General features: G+C 58.2%; 2 protein-coding genes across 13 annotated transcripts in view; both read left to right on the top strand.

Annotated features, from left to right (window-relative positions):
* The window catches only part of CPT1A (carnitine palmitoyltransferase 1A), a 55542-nt gene extending 45985 nt beyond the window's left edge, over positions 1 to 9557 (top strand). For both annotated transcript variants that reach the window (XM_023240171.2, XM_045039664.1), the window contains exons 15-19: positions 3124 to 3258; positions 4818 to 4970; positions 5846 to 5959; positions 6208 to 6300; positions 7255 to 9557. In XM_023240171.2, coding sequence (XP_023095939.1) covers positions 3124 to 3258; positions 4818 to 4970; positions 5846 to 5959; positions 6208 to 6300; positions 7255 to 7341 — 582 coding nt within the window. In that variant the 3' untranslated portion in view covers positions 7342 to 9557. The remainder of the gene's footprint in view (positions 1 to 3123; positions 3259 to 4817; positions 4971 to 5845; positions 5960 to 6207; positions 6301 to 7254) is intronic.
* A 1209-nt stretch (positions 9558 to 10766) lies between these two features.
* TESMIN (testis expressed metallothionein like protein) overlaps positions 10767 to 15873 on the top strand; it is a 43605-nt gene continuing 38498 nt past the window's right edge. For 8 of the 11 annotated variants that reach the window (XM_045039671.1, XM_019812808.3, XM_045039665.1 and 5 more), the window contains exons 1-3: positions 10910 to 11069; positions 12737 to 13282; positions 14979 to 15122. In XM_045039671.1, coding sequence (XP_044895606.1) covers positions 12812 to 13282; positions 14979 to 15122 — 615 coding nt within the window. In that variant the 5' untranslated portion in view covers positions 10910 to 11069; positions 12737 to 12811. The other 3 variants (XM_045039666.1, XM_045039668.1, XM_045039667.1) reach the window with 3 other exon arrangements.

The raw sequence follows: 15873 nt of genomic DNA, 5'->3' as shown, positions 1-15873 counted from the left end.
TCTCAGAATAACTTCTATAAAGCGTTGTAAGAAATACTCAGGGGGCGCCTGGGGGGCTCAGTCGGTTAAGCATCCGACTTCGGCTCGGGTCACGATCTCGCGGTTCGGGAGTTCGAGCCCCGAGTCGGGCTCTGCGCTGACAGCTCGGAGTCTGGAGCCTGCTTTGGATTCTGTCTCCCTCTCTCTGCCCCTCCCCTGCTAGCCCTCTGTCCCTCTCTCTCAAAAATAAATAAACATTAAAAAAAATTTTTTTTTTTAAAAAGGCAATACTCAGGGTTACGAAGGTAATCTGTGAATTAAAACGCACGTGAATATTAAACGTAAACTTGCGGTGCAGTAAATATAACTGAGCACTCGATTTTGAGCAGCAGGTCCAAAGCTAGTGTAGTTTGGAAGTAGTGATAAGCATAGATGGTATTTTGGCCTATCTGCAGCAACCATAATTTGTTGCGCAAACAGCTATGATTTTCTCTTCCAAGTCACAGGGGCCGTTCATAATGAGTGTGGTTGGTTGGCTGTGCTTCTAAATGCCGTATTTCAGTTTGAGGTTGGCAGGAACTAAAATGTATCTATTTTTCCCTTCTGGGTGACCACGTTCCCAAGGTTAGTAACCATTGGTCTGGTCCCTGTCTGCCCTTCCAGCCTTCTCTATTGACTCATTCAGCCTCATTCACTCAGCTTTGGCCACGCTGGTCTTTTTGCTGCCTGGGAGTATGTCAAGCTCGTCCCTACCTCAGGGCCTTTGCACTTGCTCTCCGCTGGTAATTGCTGTTTCCCAGACAGAGGCATGGTTGGTTAGGTCTCTGCCCAAGTGCCCCCGTCTTCTATTTAAAACAGCCGCCACCCCGTGGCCCTTCCGTCACCCTGCGTTATTTCTGTTCGGTGCGCCTGGCACCGTGTTACATTATGTATATCACCCGTTTCTCCCGCTAGAACGCTTGCCCCTTGAGGGCAGGGACACAACCCGTCTCGTGCCAGGAGCCGCAAGGAAGCCGCAAGGAAGAAGCATCCGCAAACGAGTCATGACTGATTGAATGAACACACAGGGCAGCGGTCCTGTCTTTAGTCTGTGGCTGTTTGCCTCCTGCTTTGGGGTCCTGTTTATTTTTCATTTAGACGCTAGAGGTGAAAAATCCCCCCGAGTGCCACCACCAGCCTGAACACTGAGCCCGGGGCAGCCGTCCCAGGGCGTGACAGGTTTGTGTTCCTGGCCCGTGCATGTTAGTGTCTTCGCAGACTTCTGGTCCTGCTCGTTAGAAACTGGAGGCGTCCGCGGGGGGCGAGCGGCCGCTGTCCCCGGGGGTGGCAGGTTGAGTGGGGCTCCCGGCGTAACCCGGCTGGAGACCCCGAGCGCACTAATGCTCGATGCGTTTGCCGAGACGTTTAGGGGGTCGTTGAAAAAACTGTGGGTACCTTGCATGGCCGTGCTGAGCACTCACGATTGAGGTTGGATGTTGGAAAGTGGGCCTCCCAGAAGTCGTTGCCTCGTGGAGCCCAAGCTAACTTGTGTTAAATGACTAAAATGCCACATCTACACTCTTTGGCCGGATCTCCTTCTCCTCCTTCCCTCCTCCCTGCCCGCGGCTGGATCACGTGCCCCTTGGCGCCCCTTGGAACCCACAGCTGGCAGCGAGTTCGCTGAAGGCCGTGTTTGCTAAGATCACCCGGACCCCCGTTTGCTTGTTAATCTTCTCTGTACCCCACATCCACCAGCATGGGGGGCAGCGTGGAAGCCTTCCGTGTGGGCAAGTGCCAGCCACCGAAGGTGGATCGTCACAGGCCTCCTGGCCTGTGTTCCCCACCCCGTGGCCTGCTCGCCTCGTCTCTTCGCAGGCAGGACTGGGGGAGGGACAGAGCCCCGAAGGCCGCTCACGGGCACGGCCCGCGCTCCGGGAGGCTCAGCCTGGACTCTGGCTCTGGGTTTGTGTGACATTGTCAGCTGGTCGCAGGGCCCCCTCGTCACGTTGGGGTCACCCGGGCCCGAGCGCCCGGCGCTGTTGTCCGCTCAGGAGTAATTTGGTCCCACAAAGTGCCGTTGGCCGCTTTCCCGTCCATATTGGGAATCGGCGCGTCCTCGAGCTGGCCTGGCGGCCACGGGCACCTTGCAGGCGATTTCCTCCCGCGGCGCATGCGCTCCTTGGACCCTGTCCTTGTGCACCGCCTGCCGCTTCCCCCTGGAGCCCCTGCCGTGCCATCATCTGTCCCTTCCAGGGTCTCCGCCTCTGCCACCCCAGCCCCCTTGCGGTCCCTGACGACAGCGTTCCTGGACCCCATGGGGCCTCTGCCCGTCTTGCCCTCCCCGTCCCCTCCCCTGGGCTTGGTCTCCCCGGCCTGTTGCCGTCCTCCCCGGTCTCGTCCCGTGGCCCCAGGCACAGCGGAACCACCCCCGGCTCCGGCCGGCTCTCCGCCCGCTGGGCCCCGCACCCAAGAGGCTGGTGTGGCCGGAGATGAACCCCAGAGTGCTGGCCGCTTCCCTTCACAGCGCTGAGTGGCTGACTCTGGCGGACCCCCGGGCAGCCACTCTCTGTTCCGCGCCCCCTCGCTCTGGCTCTCAGCGCCTCCCTCCCCCGTCGGCAGGCCAGCCTTCTTCGTGGTTCACTGGGAAAATGAGAGCATCCCAATGAGACCTCAAGACCACGGCCACCCCCCTCTGCTTCGTCTCCCCTCCCGCCCCGGCCACCTGCCCTCCTTCTGGGGGACATCACTCCTCACCTGTCCCTTCTCAACTGGGTCATCGTCACCGTCGTGCAGACCTGGTGGAATGTTCCCTGCCAACACCTTGTGTCTTTTAATAACTTGCCCGAACATCTCCTTGCCCCGTGTTCCTCCCATAAATGTGTCTGCACTTGGGGTGGCGGGGGGGCGGGGTGCGTGAAGCTCAGGAAATCGCGCCACGGCATCGGTTGCACCCGGAAACGGAACCTGGGCTACCCAGAAACTGACCTCCCCTGCCCCCAGCCCTTTGCAAAGCTAACGACGTCTCCATCTGCCTGCCGCACAGCCCCGTGTGAATGAAGACTGACGTTGACTAAAAGCTAAAGCTGACCGTCACCTTGTCCCTTCTTGTGCATCAGCGTCCGTCCGCCTGCCCTGCCTCGCATGAAAGTTCTCTTCCTTTCCCAGGACATGGGCAAGTTTTGCCTCACGTACGAGGCCTCCATGACCCGGCTCTTCCGAGAGGGGAGGACGGAGACCGTGCGTTCCTGCACCACGGAGTCGTGCAACTTTGTGCTCGCCATGGTGGACCCCACCCAGACGGTAACGTGGCGCCGGGCTGGGGACGCCTTGGGGCTGACCCGCGAGCCTCTGCAGGGGGAGCCGTGTTCAGCTTCTCCCCTGCCCTCCTTTCAGGGGACCCGGGCGTGGTCGGGATGCGCACAGCGAGGTTAACGTTTGTGTCCCTTCCGTAACGTCTTACAGCTTGGACTCCCTGAGTCTAAGTTAGACGTGCACCCGGCGCGGACAGGCCTGGGAGTGGGTGCGGCAGGACAGAACAAGGGGCTGGGTGCGGACGCGGGGACCGGGCCACGGGAGCCTTCCGCGCGGGGTTACGGGAGCCCGCTGCCCACGCCGAAGCTCCCCGCCCGGGCCCGGGGCTCCGGTTGTCCGTACGCTGCCTTTGAGAATCTGGCAGTGGCCTGGGAACTGTTAGGGCAGTTCGTTTTCGTAGCCGAGGATCGGAGACTCCGGTGAATTCCATAGGCTGCTGGGCCACACAACCGGGACGTGGCCGAGGCCAGATCTGTGCCCAGAGCGCAGGCGGGCACTGCTGGTGGCCCGGGAGACTTTGGCCGGGGCCCTTGCTCCGCCCTCGCCCCGCCCACTCCACTCTGCCCTACTCTGCCCTGCCTGCCCTGTCCTACTCTACTCTGCCTAGCTCTGCCCTGCTCTGCCCTGCCCTGTCTGCTCTGCCCTACCCTACTCTGCTCTGCTCTGCCCTGCTCTGCCCTACTCTGCCCTGTCCTACTCTACTCTGCTCCGCTCTGCCCTACTCTGCCCTGCCCTGCTCTGCCCTGCCCTACCCTACCCTACCCTGTCTGCTCTGCCCTGCCTGCCCTGTCCTACTCTACTCTGCTCCGCTCTGCCCTACTCTGCCCTGCCCTGCTCTGCCCTGCCCTACCCTACCCTACCCTGTCTGCTCTGCCCTGCCTGCCCTGTCCTACTCTACTCTGCTCCGCTCTGCCCTACTCTGCCCTGCCCTGCTCTGCCCTGCCCTACCCTACCCTACCCTGTCTTCTCTGCCCTGCCTGCCCTGTCCTACTCTACTCTGCTCCGCTCTGCCCTACTCTGCCCTGCCCTGTCTGCTCTGCCTTACTCTGCCCTGCCTGCCCTGTCCTACTCTACTCTGCTCCGCTCTGCCCTACTCTGCCCTGCCCTGTCTGCTCTGCCTTACTCTGCCCTGCCTGCCCTGTCCTACTCTACTCTGCTCTGCTGTGCCCTACTCTGCTCTGACCTGCTTGCCCTGTTCTGCCCTACACGGCCCTGCCCCGCCCCGCTCTGCTCTGGTGAAACTGTTCCTGAGAACAAAGGCTTCTGATTCTTTGGAAGGACATCAGTAGGCACGAGCAAGGTGACGCCGGGCTGGCTGCACACAGGACCACCATGCCTCTCCTGTCGTGCGCCCCCTGCGGTTTCTGACCCTCCCTTTCAGTGACACAAGGTGGGGCTTCTGCCCCGGCACGCCCCTCCCGAGACCCCCGTTTCTCGGGCCATCGGACCCTTGGAGGGAAGGGCCGTTGCTTGCGTCCCAGAGCCGACCTAGGCACCCCCCCCCCGCCCCCGTCACAACTCGCATCTCCCCACCCCTCCTCGCTTAGGTTGAGCAGAGGCTCAAGTTGTTCAAGGTCGCCTCCGAGAAGCACCAGCACCTGTACCGCCTGGCGATGACTGGCTCCGGGATCGACCGTCACCTCTTCTGTCTCTACGTGGTGTCCAAGTACCTGGCCGTGGATTCCCCCTTCTTGAAGGAGGTGAGTGTGGCTGCCAGCGGCCGCTCGGCCACGCGTGCCGACTACACCCAGACTAAGTCGGTGCAGCCTTGCAAGTGGGACGGGGCCTCACAAACGGGCGTTCGAGCTGAACGGTCATCACAGTGTCAGATCCGAGCTGTGCTTTCAGTGCCGTGTCCCTTCAGTCCCCGGGAATACTTGGTGTCACATTTAACCCTCCTGACCACCCCCCCCCCAGACGCCAGTGACCTCGAGCACGGAGCATGGAGTGATGAGCTCTTGTATGTATCACCCTCGTTTGTAATGGAGTTTAATTTTGAGCTATAAAATTTAATTGTTAACAATGCCGTGTTTAACAGGCAACTCGAAGACTTCCTGCGAATTTGCTTCCGGGCAGCACAGCCCCCTTTCCGAATCTTAGTTAATGTATCCGCCCCCTTTTCTGCTGGTGCTGCCCATCCCCCAATCATCCGGGTGCCCTCATCTGCCCCAGGCCTTCTCTGCACACATACTGCCCCCAGACAGCCGGGCCTTCAGGGCCGCAGACCTGTGGCATCCGTGACCACCCAGACACCGAGCAAGCCTTTTCCTTCTCCAGTGGGGCTTCCTGTCTCAGGGACAGAAGAGGACGGTACAGGGAGGAGTGTCATGGGAAAGACGCCTGGGTGTTAAGCATCTGACTTTGGCTCAGGTCATGATCTCACGGTTCATGGGTTCGAGCCCCATGTTGTGCTCTGTGCTGACAGCGCGGAGCCTGGGGCCTCCTTCAGATTCTGTGCCTCCCCCTTTCTCTGCCCCTCCCCCGCTTGTGCTCTGTCTCTCTCTCTCAAAAATAAATAAACATCAAAAACATTTCTTAAAAAAGCGCCACGAGAGAATCTCCTTGTCCTCAACAGGTCTTATCAGAGCCTTGGAGATTATCAACCAGCCAGACCCCTCAGCAGCAAGTAGAGCTGTTCGATTTGGAGAAGAATCCAGAGTACGTGTCCAGCGGAGGGGGCTTTGGACCGGTAAGTGACTGAGCGTGATGTACACAGAGCTGCAGGTCGGGGACAGGACGCGCCCTCCCGTCCGCCTCTGCTTCAGGTCTTCCGGAACGTTCCACGCGCCCCTCCTTGCCTTGTCGGGCACCGCTGTAGAGGAATTCTGCAGACTGTTAATGCAGGTGTTAATGCCAGTCTTGTATGGAAAAACGTTAGTCCCGTTTTCACATCATCTCCTTTCCCGAGGTTCAGCTGAAACTTGCCTTGCTCTGTAGGTTGCGGACGATGGGTACGGGGTGTCCTACATCCTCGTGGGCGAGAACCTCATCAACTTCCACATATCTTCCAAATACTCCTGCCCTGAGACCGTAAGTACGAAACAGGGCCCCCTTTTCTAAAGACGGGGTGTTTTTACGGCCTTCTTTTTAATTTGACAGAAGTGTTTTTCCTCACTTTGATGGAAAAGACCAGTTCAACTGTGTATTTTTACTTGCCTTGGACTTTGTTTCAAATAAATGAATTTCAAAATTCTCTTAACCTAAGTTTTTCAGTTTATTTAATTTGAGAGAGAGAGAGAGAGAGAGAGAGAGAGAGAGAGAGAGAGAACCCCAAGCAGGCTCTGTGCTAATAGTGTGGAGCCCGATGCGGAGCTTGAACCCACGAACCATGGGATCACGACCTGAACCAAAACAAGAGTGGGATGCATAACTAGCTGAGCCACCCAGGCGCTCCTCTCTCAACCTAATTAACTTAAAAGATTAAAAAAAATTTTTTTTATGTTTATTTTTGAGAGAGACAGAGTGTGAGCCGGGGAGGGGCAGAGAGCGAGGGAGACACAGAATCCGCAGCAGGCTCCGGGCTCCGAGCCGTCAGCACAGAGCCAGGCGTGGGGCTTGAACTCACAAACTGTGAGGTCATGACCTGAGCCGAAGTGGGACGCTTAACCAACTGAGCCACGCTGGAGCCCCCTATCCTTGTCTCTATGCTTCCTTTTCACGTGGAAAGCAACGCCTGAAAGCAATGCCAAGTGCCCTGTTAGCAGAGAGGACTGGAATTCATTTATTTATCGTGTTTTATGTAACGTGTTGCCATGGGGGGGAGGCCTTCCAGCAAAAGCACACCCGCACCCGCACACGGCCGGTTATCTCCGCGAACCCTCAGCACGTCTCCAGGACGCGTGACCTGGTGATGAATCCATAAAGTCAGAGCTTCGAGAACTGGCAAAGAGGAATGTTTGCAAGGGGCCGTTTGTCAGTGGCTCGCGGTATGGGGATTTCCGCGTCGTAACGTGTGTTTTCCCGGTTTTTGTTTTTGAACGCCAGGACTCGCATCGCTTTGGGAAGCACCTGAAACAGGCCATGACCGACATCATCGGTTTGTTTGGGTTCAGCTCCAACTCCAGAAAGTAATCCCACGAGAGCCACCGTGAAGGAAAACGAGCTCTGCTGATAAAAACCAAATGAAAAGTAGCTGCTGCTCCTGATTATAGTTCGGGGTGAAAAATCGCTCAAGAAACCCAGAAGTTTTCCTTCCCGCCCGGGGTTTGGTGGTGTTGTTTCCTAGAACAGCCTTCGTCACCCTGTGAAGTATAATCCCACTACTTCCTGGCAGGTCCTGACTTTGGGAATGTTTGATAAGGTGCCCCCTCCCCCCCCCCCCCCGAAAGTTTTTGCAGCCACACTGCGTTTATATATGGGATAAAAATCTGGTTGAGCTAGTTAAGGGACTAGTGGGGTTGTGACTTCACCCGTGGGAAATGACAGTGGCACGTTTCCTCGGTGGGGACCGAATACCTGGTCCTTAACGGGCATTTACTTTTTATCGGAGCTTTTTTTTTTGTGCAGAGAGAGGAGCATTCCAGGCAGAGATGTTAGACTGTTCGTAGTTGACGCGTGTATAATGCACTAATGGAAGCCTCGTGCTTTGGGAACCAGTTTTGTGTCCCTGTGGGTAGTAACTCTGTCCTCGTCTGGCTTGGTAGTCTGTGTGTGCCTCTCCGTGTCTGAAGCGAGTTAGCATCCCGTATTCTGTAGTTTTTACTGACTGTGCAAGTCTTCAAACCCAGTGCCTTAAAAACGCGAGGCCCTAATGAAAGGGAGACCGTAGGCAAGATGTGCTCTGCAAACCGTCAGGTGGAATGGTGAGCGTCTTACTCCTTTCTCGTTTACGGAGCGGATAACCCTGTAAATAAGCGTTTCCTGTGGCTTCCCTACCCCTAGAAAGACCAGTTTCCTTGGGAGGGCAGCTGGCCTAGAGCCCTCTCTCCGGCCCGCCTTCCTTGCATCATTAAGCGACAAAAGAAAGAGTGTGCGTGTGTCAGAAACGGGGAGCGAGGGAGATCGTGACCGCGTCTGCCGTAGTCCCTGAAGAATAAAAAGGTACAGGACGTGCCTCGGGATTACTGCTTCCCCGGGGCTGACGGCAAGGAGGGTGTGACGTTGACCACCGACGAAGGAAAAACAGCTCCAGAAACGGGAAGAGTGACCTCAGAAGGGTCAGGACAGTGCAGCACCCGGAGGCCCCGGGCGTGCTTTCTAACCCCACCTGGGGAGGGAGGACCCCTTTCCTTTCCAGCCGAGATGCGGGGAGATGGGAACAGGAGGCCACGCCATCTCGGTGACCCGCCACGAGTCACCGGTGACAGGTGCTAAGCTTAACGTAGCCTATCCTTCGGGTGGGGAGTGCCTTTATGGAGAGAGTCTGATTGACCAAAAAGCGATTATGCACTGAATCGTCTTCCGTATTTAATGTAAAACGTAAGGATCATGGAATGAAATCACCCACTGCCTCTGGGCGGTAGTGACAGGCTCAGCTGTCCCGTTTTTAAAACTGTGTATTTATTCTTCTGACCACTTTGCTCCGGTCGGGCTTGCTTCTGTAAAGAGTTGTGCACTCCAGTGATACAATGGCCAGGCTGAACTGTTGGAGGAGACAGGGCGCTTGCTTGCAGAGCACATTTATTTATGTATATGTTTTCATGCAAAATTCCCACCTAAATGGGCCAAAGATTTTTTTTTTTGTTCTTAAAAGCAAGAAGAAATGAAAACAGGCAAAAAAAAAAACAAAAACAAAAACAAAACTAAGATGAAAACCAACAACTATGATAACAAACCCTCGTGTTCATCTGTGGTTCACAGTCAAGGAGGTGGGGGGTGGGGACTAACGCAGTCTGCCCCGGGTGGGCACGGCTTCCAATCAAGGGGGCATCGGCGACTGTCAGAGCCACCTAAATCCTGCACTATTGACCTGACAAGTCTGCATTCTCTTCGCGTTCGCATGTGAATTTGAATGTTGACCCGTAGCACTTAATACCTATTTGGGCTTGTCTCTCAGGTTTAAATATTTCCAATGTAATTACCTGTCGTTAACCAGCGCAGTTATCAATGCAATTTTATATTTCCTGAAAGAAAGAAGAGTGGGTTTTTAGTGTACATGTTGCAAGGAGGAGGGAAGAGTATTAATGTATTTAATTTAACGTGGAATAAGCCATAGTCTTTTCTTAAAGGAGCTGTGGTTTGAATTTGTTACCTTGGGCTGTCCGTTGCATGTAAATACAATATGCTCTTTTGGATGTAAATCTTAGAAATGCAGGATGAATGTTATCATTAATAAAACATTAATCCCAGTCTTTGTTTCTGGCTCTTCCCTTATGTTGATAAGGAGGCTATGAGTCAGGGACGAAGGAAGTCAGGCCCTGGAGACAGAGGTGAGGGGTTTGTGCCCGTGGCCTGGCTTGGGCAGAGTGGAAAGGAAGCTGCTGTGGGCCGTGGGTTTCTATTCTTCATCCCTTTATGCGTTCCCTTCCCGCCCCCACGCCTGGAACAGTGTCCTTCGTATAGTAGGTGCTCAACAAACATCTGTTCGGTGAATGCACGAATTCGTTTTCTCAGTAGTCTTTATTGAGTGCCTATTGCGTGCCAAGCTCTGCTCGGTAGAGCGGGGGCCCCACCAGGTTCTGGCGGTGGTGGAGATCGGATCCAGTGGGGGGAGGAGAGAACCAAGACAGCCGTTCAAAGGATCCTTGGTGTCCCAAGGCAGACGAGAGGGTCATGAGGAGGGGGACGTAGCTGGCTCAAACAGGAGGTGGAGTTGGGCCCGGGCCTGAGGAACGAGATGGCTCTGGCTTTGGCTGACCCAGCCGGGCCGGCATCACATCTGGGAGTGTTCCGGAGCTCCTGGGTCTTTGAGTCTGGCTGGCTTGTGACTCACCCAGGTGGCTGCGCACGCCTGATGACCAGAGCGGCTCGATGCAAGTGTCCGTCACGAGAGAGTGAAGGGCAGGGCCTCACGGGCTGATGTGCTTGGTCACAGGCTCTTGGAGCTCTTCGCTGCTGTTCGCGTCGGCTGCCTTCCAGATCCCTACGGTTCGGGAAGCCCCACTGCGTTCTCAGCCCTGCCCCGAACTCCGCTGAACTTCCTCGTGATGTGACTATTTCAGCCATAAAATGAGAGGAAGCTCATCGACACACGCCCGTGTAAGTGAGGCCCTGGAGAGGGCTGGAAAGATCCACAGCCGACTTCAGCATCCCCTTTGGGGACTGGCGTGGTGCTTAAGGAAACTTCAGCTCCATTTGTAATGTTTAAATATTTCAGTAGGAGAGATTATGTATTATTCACTTAAGGAAAAAAAAATCTACCTTAATTTTGATCTGAACAAGTCAGACTGGTCTGAGGGCCTCAGTTTCTCCCTGTGAGCCTGGCGCTGAGGACCCCGGGAGCTTCCCCGGCCCTCACCCCGCCCCCCGCCCCGCCTCCGACCTCCGACCTCCGACCTCCGACCTCCGACCCCGCAGCAGCCGGCCCGTCCCCTCCTGACGCACCCGCAGCTCGGCTCCGCCCGCGCAGTGGCCCCGCCCACCGCTGCCCCGCCCCGTTCCCAGTCCCAACCGCCAACGGCCACGGGCACGTGAGGGGCCCGCTCGCCCCGCCCCGCCTCCTGGATCCGCGCTCCCGCAGCCCCCGCGGCCCCAGGTGCGTCCCCCTGAAGAGGCCTGAGCCCGCGCCCCCTCCGACAACTGAAACGTCAGCCGACATCGATATCCCCGCGGTCCCCGGGCCCGGCCTAGGGGTCTGCAGGAGGGGAGAGGGACCGTGGGTCCCCTAGTCAGGGCCTCGGAGACCGCGGGGCCCCTCCCGGGTCAGCCCCACGGGGACGGGGGTACCTCTCTCGGGCCAGGCCCTCGGGGACGGGGGTACCTCTCCTGGGTCAGCCCCTCGGGGATGGGGGTACCTTTTTCGGGCCAAGCCCTCGGGGACGGGGGTACCTCTCCCGGGTCAACCCCTCCGGGACGGGGGGACCTCTCTAGGGTCAGCCCCTCAGGGATGGGGGTACCTGTCGGGTCAGACCCTGGGGGAGTGGTGGGATCCCTCCCCAGTCAGCCCGTCGGGGATGGAGGGACCTCTCCCTGGTTAGGTCCTTGGGGACAGGGGGATCTCTCTCGGGTCAGGCCCTCGGGGATGGAGGGACCTCTCTCGGGTCAGCCCCTCGGGGATGGAGGGACCTCTCCCTGGTCAGGCCCTCGGGGACAGGGGGATCTCGCTCGGGACAGCCCTTCGGGGATGGTGGTACCTCTCCTGGGTCAGCGCCTTGGGAACCATGGGGCCCCTCCCCGATCAGCCCCTTGGAGACTGGGGTACCTCTCCCGGGTCAGCCCCTCGGGGACGGGGGTACCTGTCGGGTCAGACCCTCGGGGACGGGTGGGACCCCTCCCCAGTCAGCCCCTCGGGGATGAAGGGACTTCTTCCTGGTCAGGCCCTCGGGGACGGGGGGACCTCTCTCGGGCCAGGCCCTCAGGGACGGGGGGAAGGAGGGACCTCTCTTGGGTCAGCCCCTTGGGGATGGGGGGGACCTTTCTCGGGTCAGGCCCTTAGGGATGGGGGGACCTCTCCCGGGTCAGCCCCTCGGGGATGGAGGGACCTCTTCCTGGTCAGGCCCTCGGGGACGGGGGTACCTCTCCCGGGTCAGCCCCTCGGGGACGGGGGGACCTCTCTAGGGTCAGCCCCTTGGGGATGGGGGTACCTCTCCTGGGTCAGCACCTTGGGAACCACGGGGCCCCTCCCTGATCAGCCCCTTGGGGACTGGGGTACCTCTCCCGGGTCAGCCCCTCGGGGATGGGGGTACCTGTCGGGTCAGACCCTCGGGGACGTGTGGGACCCCTCCCCAGTCAGCCCCTCAGGGATGGAGGCACCTCTTCCTGGTCAGGCCCTCGGGGACGGGGGGACCTCTCTCGGGTCAGGCCCTCAGGGATGGGGGGGGACCTCTCGGGTCAGTCCCTCGGGGACAGAGGGACCCCTCCCCGGTCAGGCCCTCAGGGACGGGGGGGGAGGAGGGATCTCTCTTGGGTCAGCCCCTCGGGGATGGTGGTACCTCTCCTGGGTCAGCGCCTTGGGGACTGGGGTACCTCTCCCGGGTCAGCCCCTCGGGGACGGGGGTACCTGTCGGGTCAGACCCTCGGGGACGTGTGGGACCCCTCCCCAGTCAGCCCTCGGGGATGGAGGCACCTCTTCCTGGTCAGGCCCTCGGGGACGGGGGGACCTCTCTCGGGTCAGGCCCTCAGGGACGGGGGGGGACATCTCGGGTCAGCCCCTCGAGGACAGAGGGACCCCTCCCCGGTCAGGCCCTCAGGGACGGGGGGGAGGAGGGACCTGTCTCGGGTCAGCCCCTTGGGGACGGGGGGGACCTTTCTCGGGTCAGGCCCTTAGGGGTGGGGGGACCTCTCCCGGGTAGGGCCCTGGGTGGGGGATGGAGGGACCCCCGGGGTCAGGGCGGGGCCGCACCCCCCTCACCTGGCCATGTGTGTGCAGGTGCTTGGCTCCCGGCCGGATTGCGCGCGGCGAGGGTTGCAGGGCGACGCCCGGCCCGAGGTCCCCTCAGCAGACATGGAGGAGGCCCCTCTGCTTGGCGGGATGTCCAGTCCCGAGGAGATGGTGACAGACCTTTTCAGCGCAGACAGTCCGTTTGTTCCCGACAGCCTCGCCCTGAGAGCCCCGGTGGTGGTGAAGCGCGAGGAGGGCGAGTTCCACGTGTTTAAAGACGCGGACCTGAGCCCCGCGGACCCCACGGAGCCCTGCCTGCACGCGTTCAGCCCCCCGCTGCAGGCGGACTGTGAGACCCAGGGCAAAGCGCAGCTGGGGGGGAGCGACCACGCCCAGGAGATGCTGGCGGAGTACCCCGGCCTCCCCGACCTCAGCCCCCTGGAAGACGCCGTCCTGCCCGTGGCCCCGCAGCCGCAGGCCTACAACGTCCACTTCCTGTCCTCCCTGCTGGCCCCGCACAGGAGTCCCGCCGTCCTGCCCCTGGGCGCCTGGGCCAGAGAAGGAGCCGCCCACCCCGGTGTCCGGGTGATTCCAGTAAGATCCATGTGGGAAAAAGGCTCGGGACCTCTGTCACCCTGTCCCAGGTCGTCCCAAGACCCCCCCCCCCCCAAGCCTTTCGTAGCATCCCCGGTTGGATTCACGCCTTCCAACTGAGCGCCCCGCTCTGGAAGCCGGGTGGCGGTTCCCCAGCGAGCCATTCTGCCCGGAGGAGAGTTGGGTCCTGGGGCCCTGGTTCCAAGGTGGGCTAACGCTGCAGAGAGCACAGGGCAGCAGAGGGAAGGAGCCAGGAAGCGCGTCGTCCTGGGCCCTGTTGCTGTCACTGGCTTTAGGAAAGGGGCCCCTGTTGACGTTAGTGTTAATAGTGTCTGTGAAAAGTGCAGTGTGGTTGAGTTTTCGTGGAATCGTGGAATCAAACTGTGAGAGCTGCTTTCTGCTGCTAAGGGGCTGTTCCTCGGGCACATGTAACACGAATCCCAGTTTACATAAACTCCCGCTAATTGTCAGCCCACCGCCCCCTTTTAGAACCACTGGTGATTTCTGCTTTGTTCTCGCCGAAAGGAAACAAGTCCGTTTTTAAAGGCAACGAAGGATCCCCAGGAAATGTGTGCTGCCCCCTAAAGGGACCTAGTTTGGAAAGTCACTGTGTTCTCGGCAAATTTTAGGAAGAATCCTCATGGTTTTGGGATACCGAAATCTGATGGCAATTTCTTTAACCACTGAGTCTTTTTTTTTTAATGTTTTTATTTTATTTATTTTTTTCTTGAGTGAGAGACAGAGTGTGAGTGGGGAAAGGGCAGAGAGAGAGAGAGAGAGGGAGACACTGAATCGGAAGCAGGCTCCAGGCTCCGAGCTGTCGGCACAGAGCCCCAAGTGGGACTCGAACTCACGGACCATGAGATCATGACCTGAGCCGAAGTCGGACATGTAACCGACTGAGCCGCCCAGGCTCCCCATGAGTCTTTTTGGTTTTTAAATTGCATTGATTTTCAGTGGTACCCCTGGCATTTCGCCCCCTCTCTGGTGGTGGTGCCCCGTGCCACTGAGTGGGCAGCTGTTACCGCGCGTGGCTTGGAGACACGGTTGGCAGTTCCCCCTGACCTCAGTGTTTCTTGTTAGTGATCGTCCTGCCACGCAGTCAGGAGAGCACTACTGTGTAATTGTAAGTTCGGCTGTAAATGCGTTCTCGACATTACTGAAACATCAGCGGGGATTGTGGGCGTCTCGAGAAAAAACAAAACAAAATAGTCAACTGAAACATTAAATACAACCTGATGAGCACGCTCTAAGAACGGGGAGAAAGGGGCAGCCTTTGAGGCCATTTTGAGGGAGGTCCCACAGGGCTGTCAGCTCCTTTACAGGGTGGGGGACCGTCCAGCAGCTCCAGGGGCACCCCGGCCAGCCGGGAAGTCCTTACGACGTGTGTTTGAAACAGCATGAGCGCCACCTCGAAATCACAGCTCCACACCCGGGGTACCTCAGTTGAGGGCAGATGGTCTCAGTCCTCCGGGTCCTTACTCCCCAGCGACGCAGGTCAGATGGCTCATCGCACCCCCCCCCCCACCCCCTCATCCCTTGCCCCCCATAGGGAGAATGACAGTGAGGGGCAGAAGGAAAGGGAAGGGCTCTCTACTTTAAAAAACGTAACTTCCACAGAGAATTTTCCGTATTATGCAGCCTTGAACCCCTGTGTCCACGGTGTGATCTCTAGAATAAAAATTGCTTTTTTTAGGTGGAAATAAAGGAAGCCGGTGGCGCAGTTATAAGTAACAACCCAGAGGAGGCAACTTTTCAGAACGCTCTTGGCCCCGAACCCTGTCACACGTTTGAGTCATCCCAGGAAGCAGAGGAGGCCGCCGGCTGCTCTAACCCAATGGTAACGATGCCAAAGAAATGTGTCTAACGGGATCTTAAACGTCTGACTCTGATCGTCGCCAAGTCAACAGGAGTTGTTGATTTCATCCTGTTTACTTGTCGACCCCGCCTTTTTGGCTGTCTCATCTCGCAGAAGAGGGACGTAATTAGGACCTTGCTAGGGCTCCGTTCGTCTCCAAGATCCTCCTTGCCCGGGTCGTAGCAGACCAGACAAAGGTCAGGGTGTTGCCGTGTTGCCAAGGAGGGTAACCGCGAGTCCCCTCGGCCAGCGCAGACCCGGGGGGGTGGCCCAGGGACCGGGGAGCCTGCAGAGCTCTGTGGTTGGGCGGGCGGTGCTGAGGTTCCGGGGTGGCTGTTTCCCTTCCTGCCTGCCCCCACATTCCTAATAATGCCAAGTAATACTCGCATGACTGTGGTTTATGTGCTGGTGTTACTTTGTATTTCCATTTAATCCTCCTGTCAACTCTGTAGGGGAGACATAATTTTTATCTACGTTTCACGGTTCAGAAAACAGATGCTACATGGTGTGCTTGCCAGTGGTACATCTGGGACTCCAGGTCTCCGTGTGGTGAGGCCTCCGGAGGAGAGGGGAGCCCGAGGATCGGGGCCTGCCTGTTCCTCTAGCAAAGAGTCCAAGGAACCAGAGACAGAGATTGCCTTCTCCGTGGCGGCTCTTTATTCTGAGAAAGGAGGCCTAAGCTCTAAGGCACAGGCTTGAACTAGGAAACACTTGAAAATGAGCTCATCACAGA

This window comes from Felis catus, chromosome D1, assembly GCF_018350175.1.
Source record: "Felis catus isolate Fca126 chromosome D1, F.catus_Fca126_mat1.0, whole genome shotgun sequence".
NCBI classification, from domain to species: Eukaryota; Metazoa; Chordata; class Mammalia; order Carnivora; family Felidae; genus Felis; species Felis catus.
Note: the sequence above shows the minus strand (reverse complement) of the source record. Positions and strands in the feature narration are given on the sequence as shown.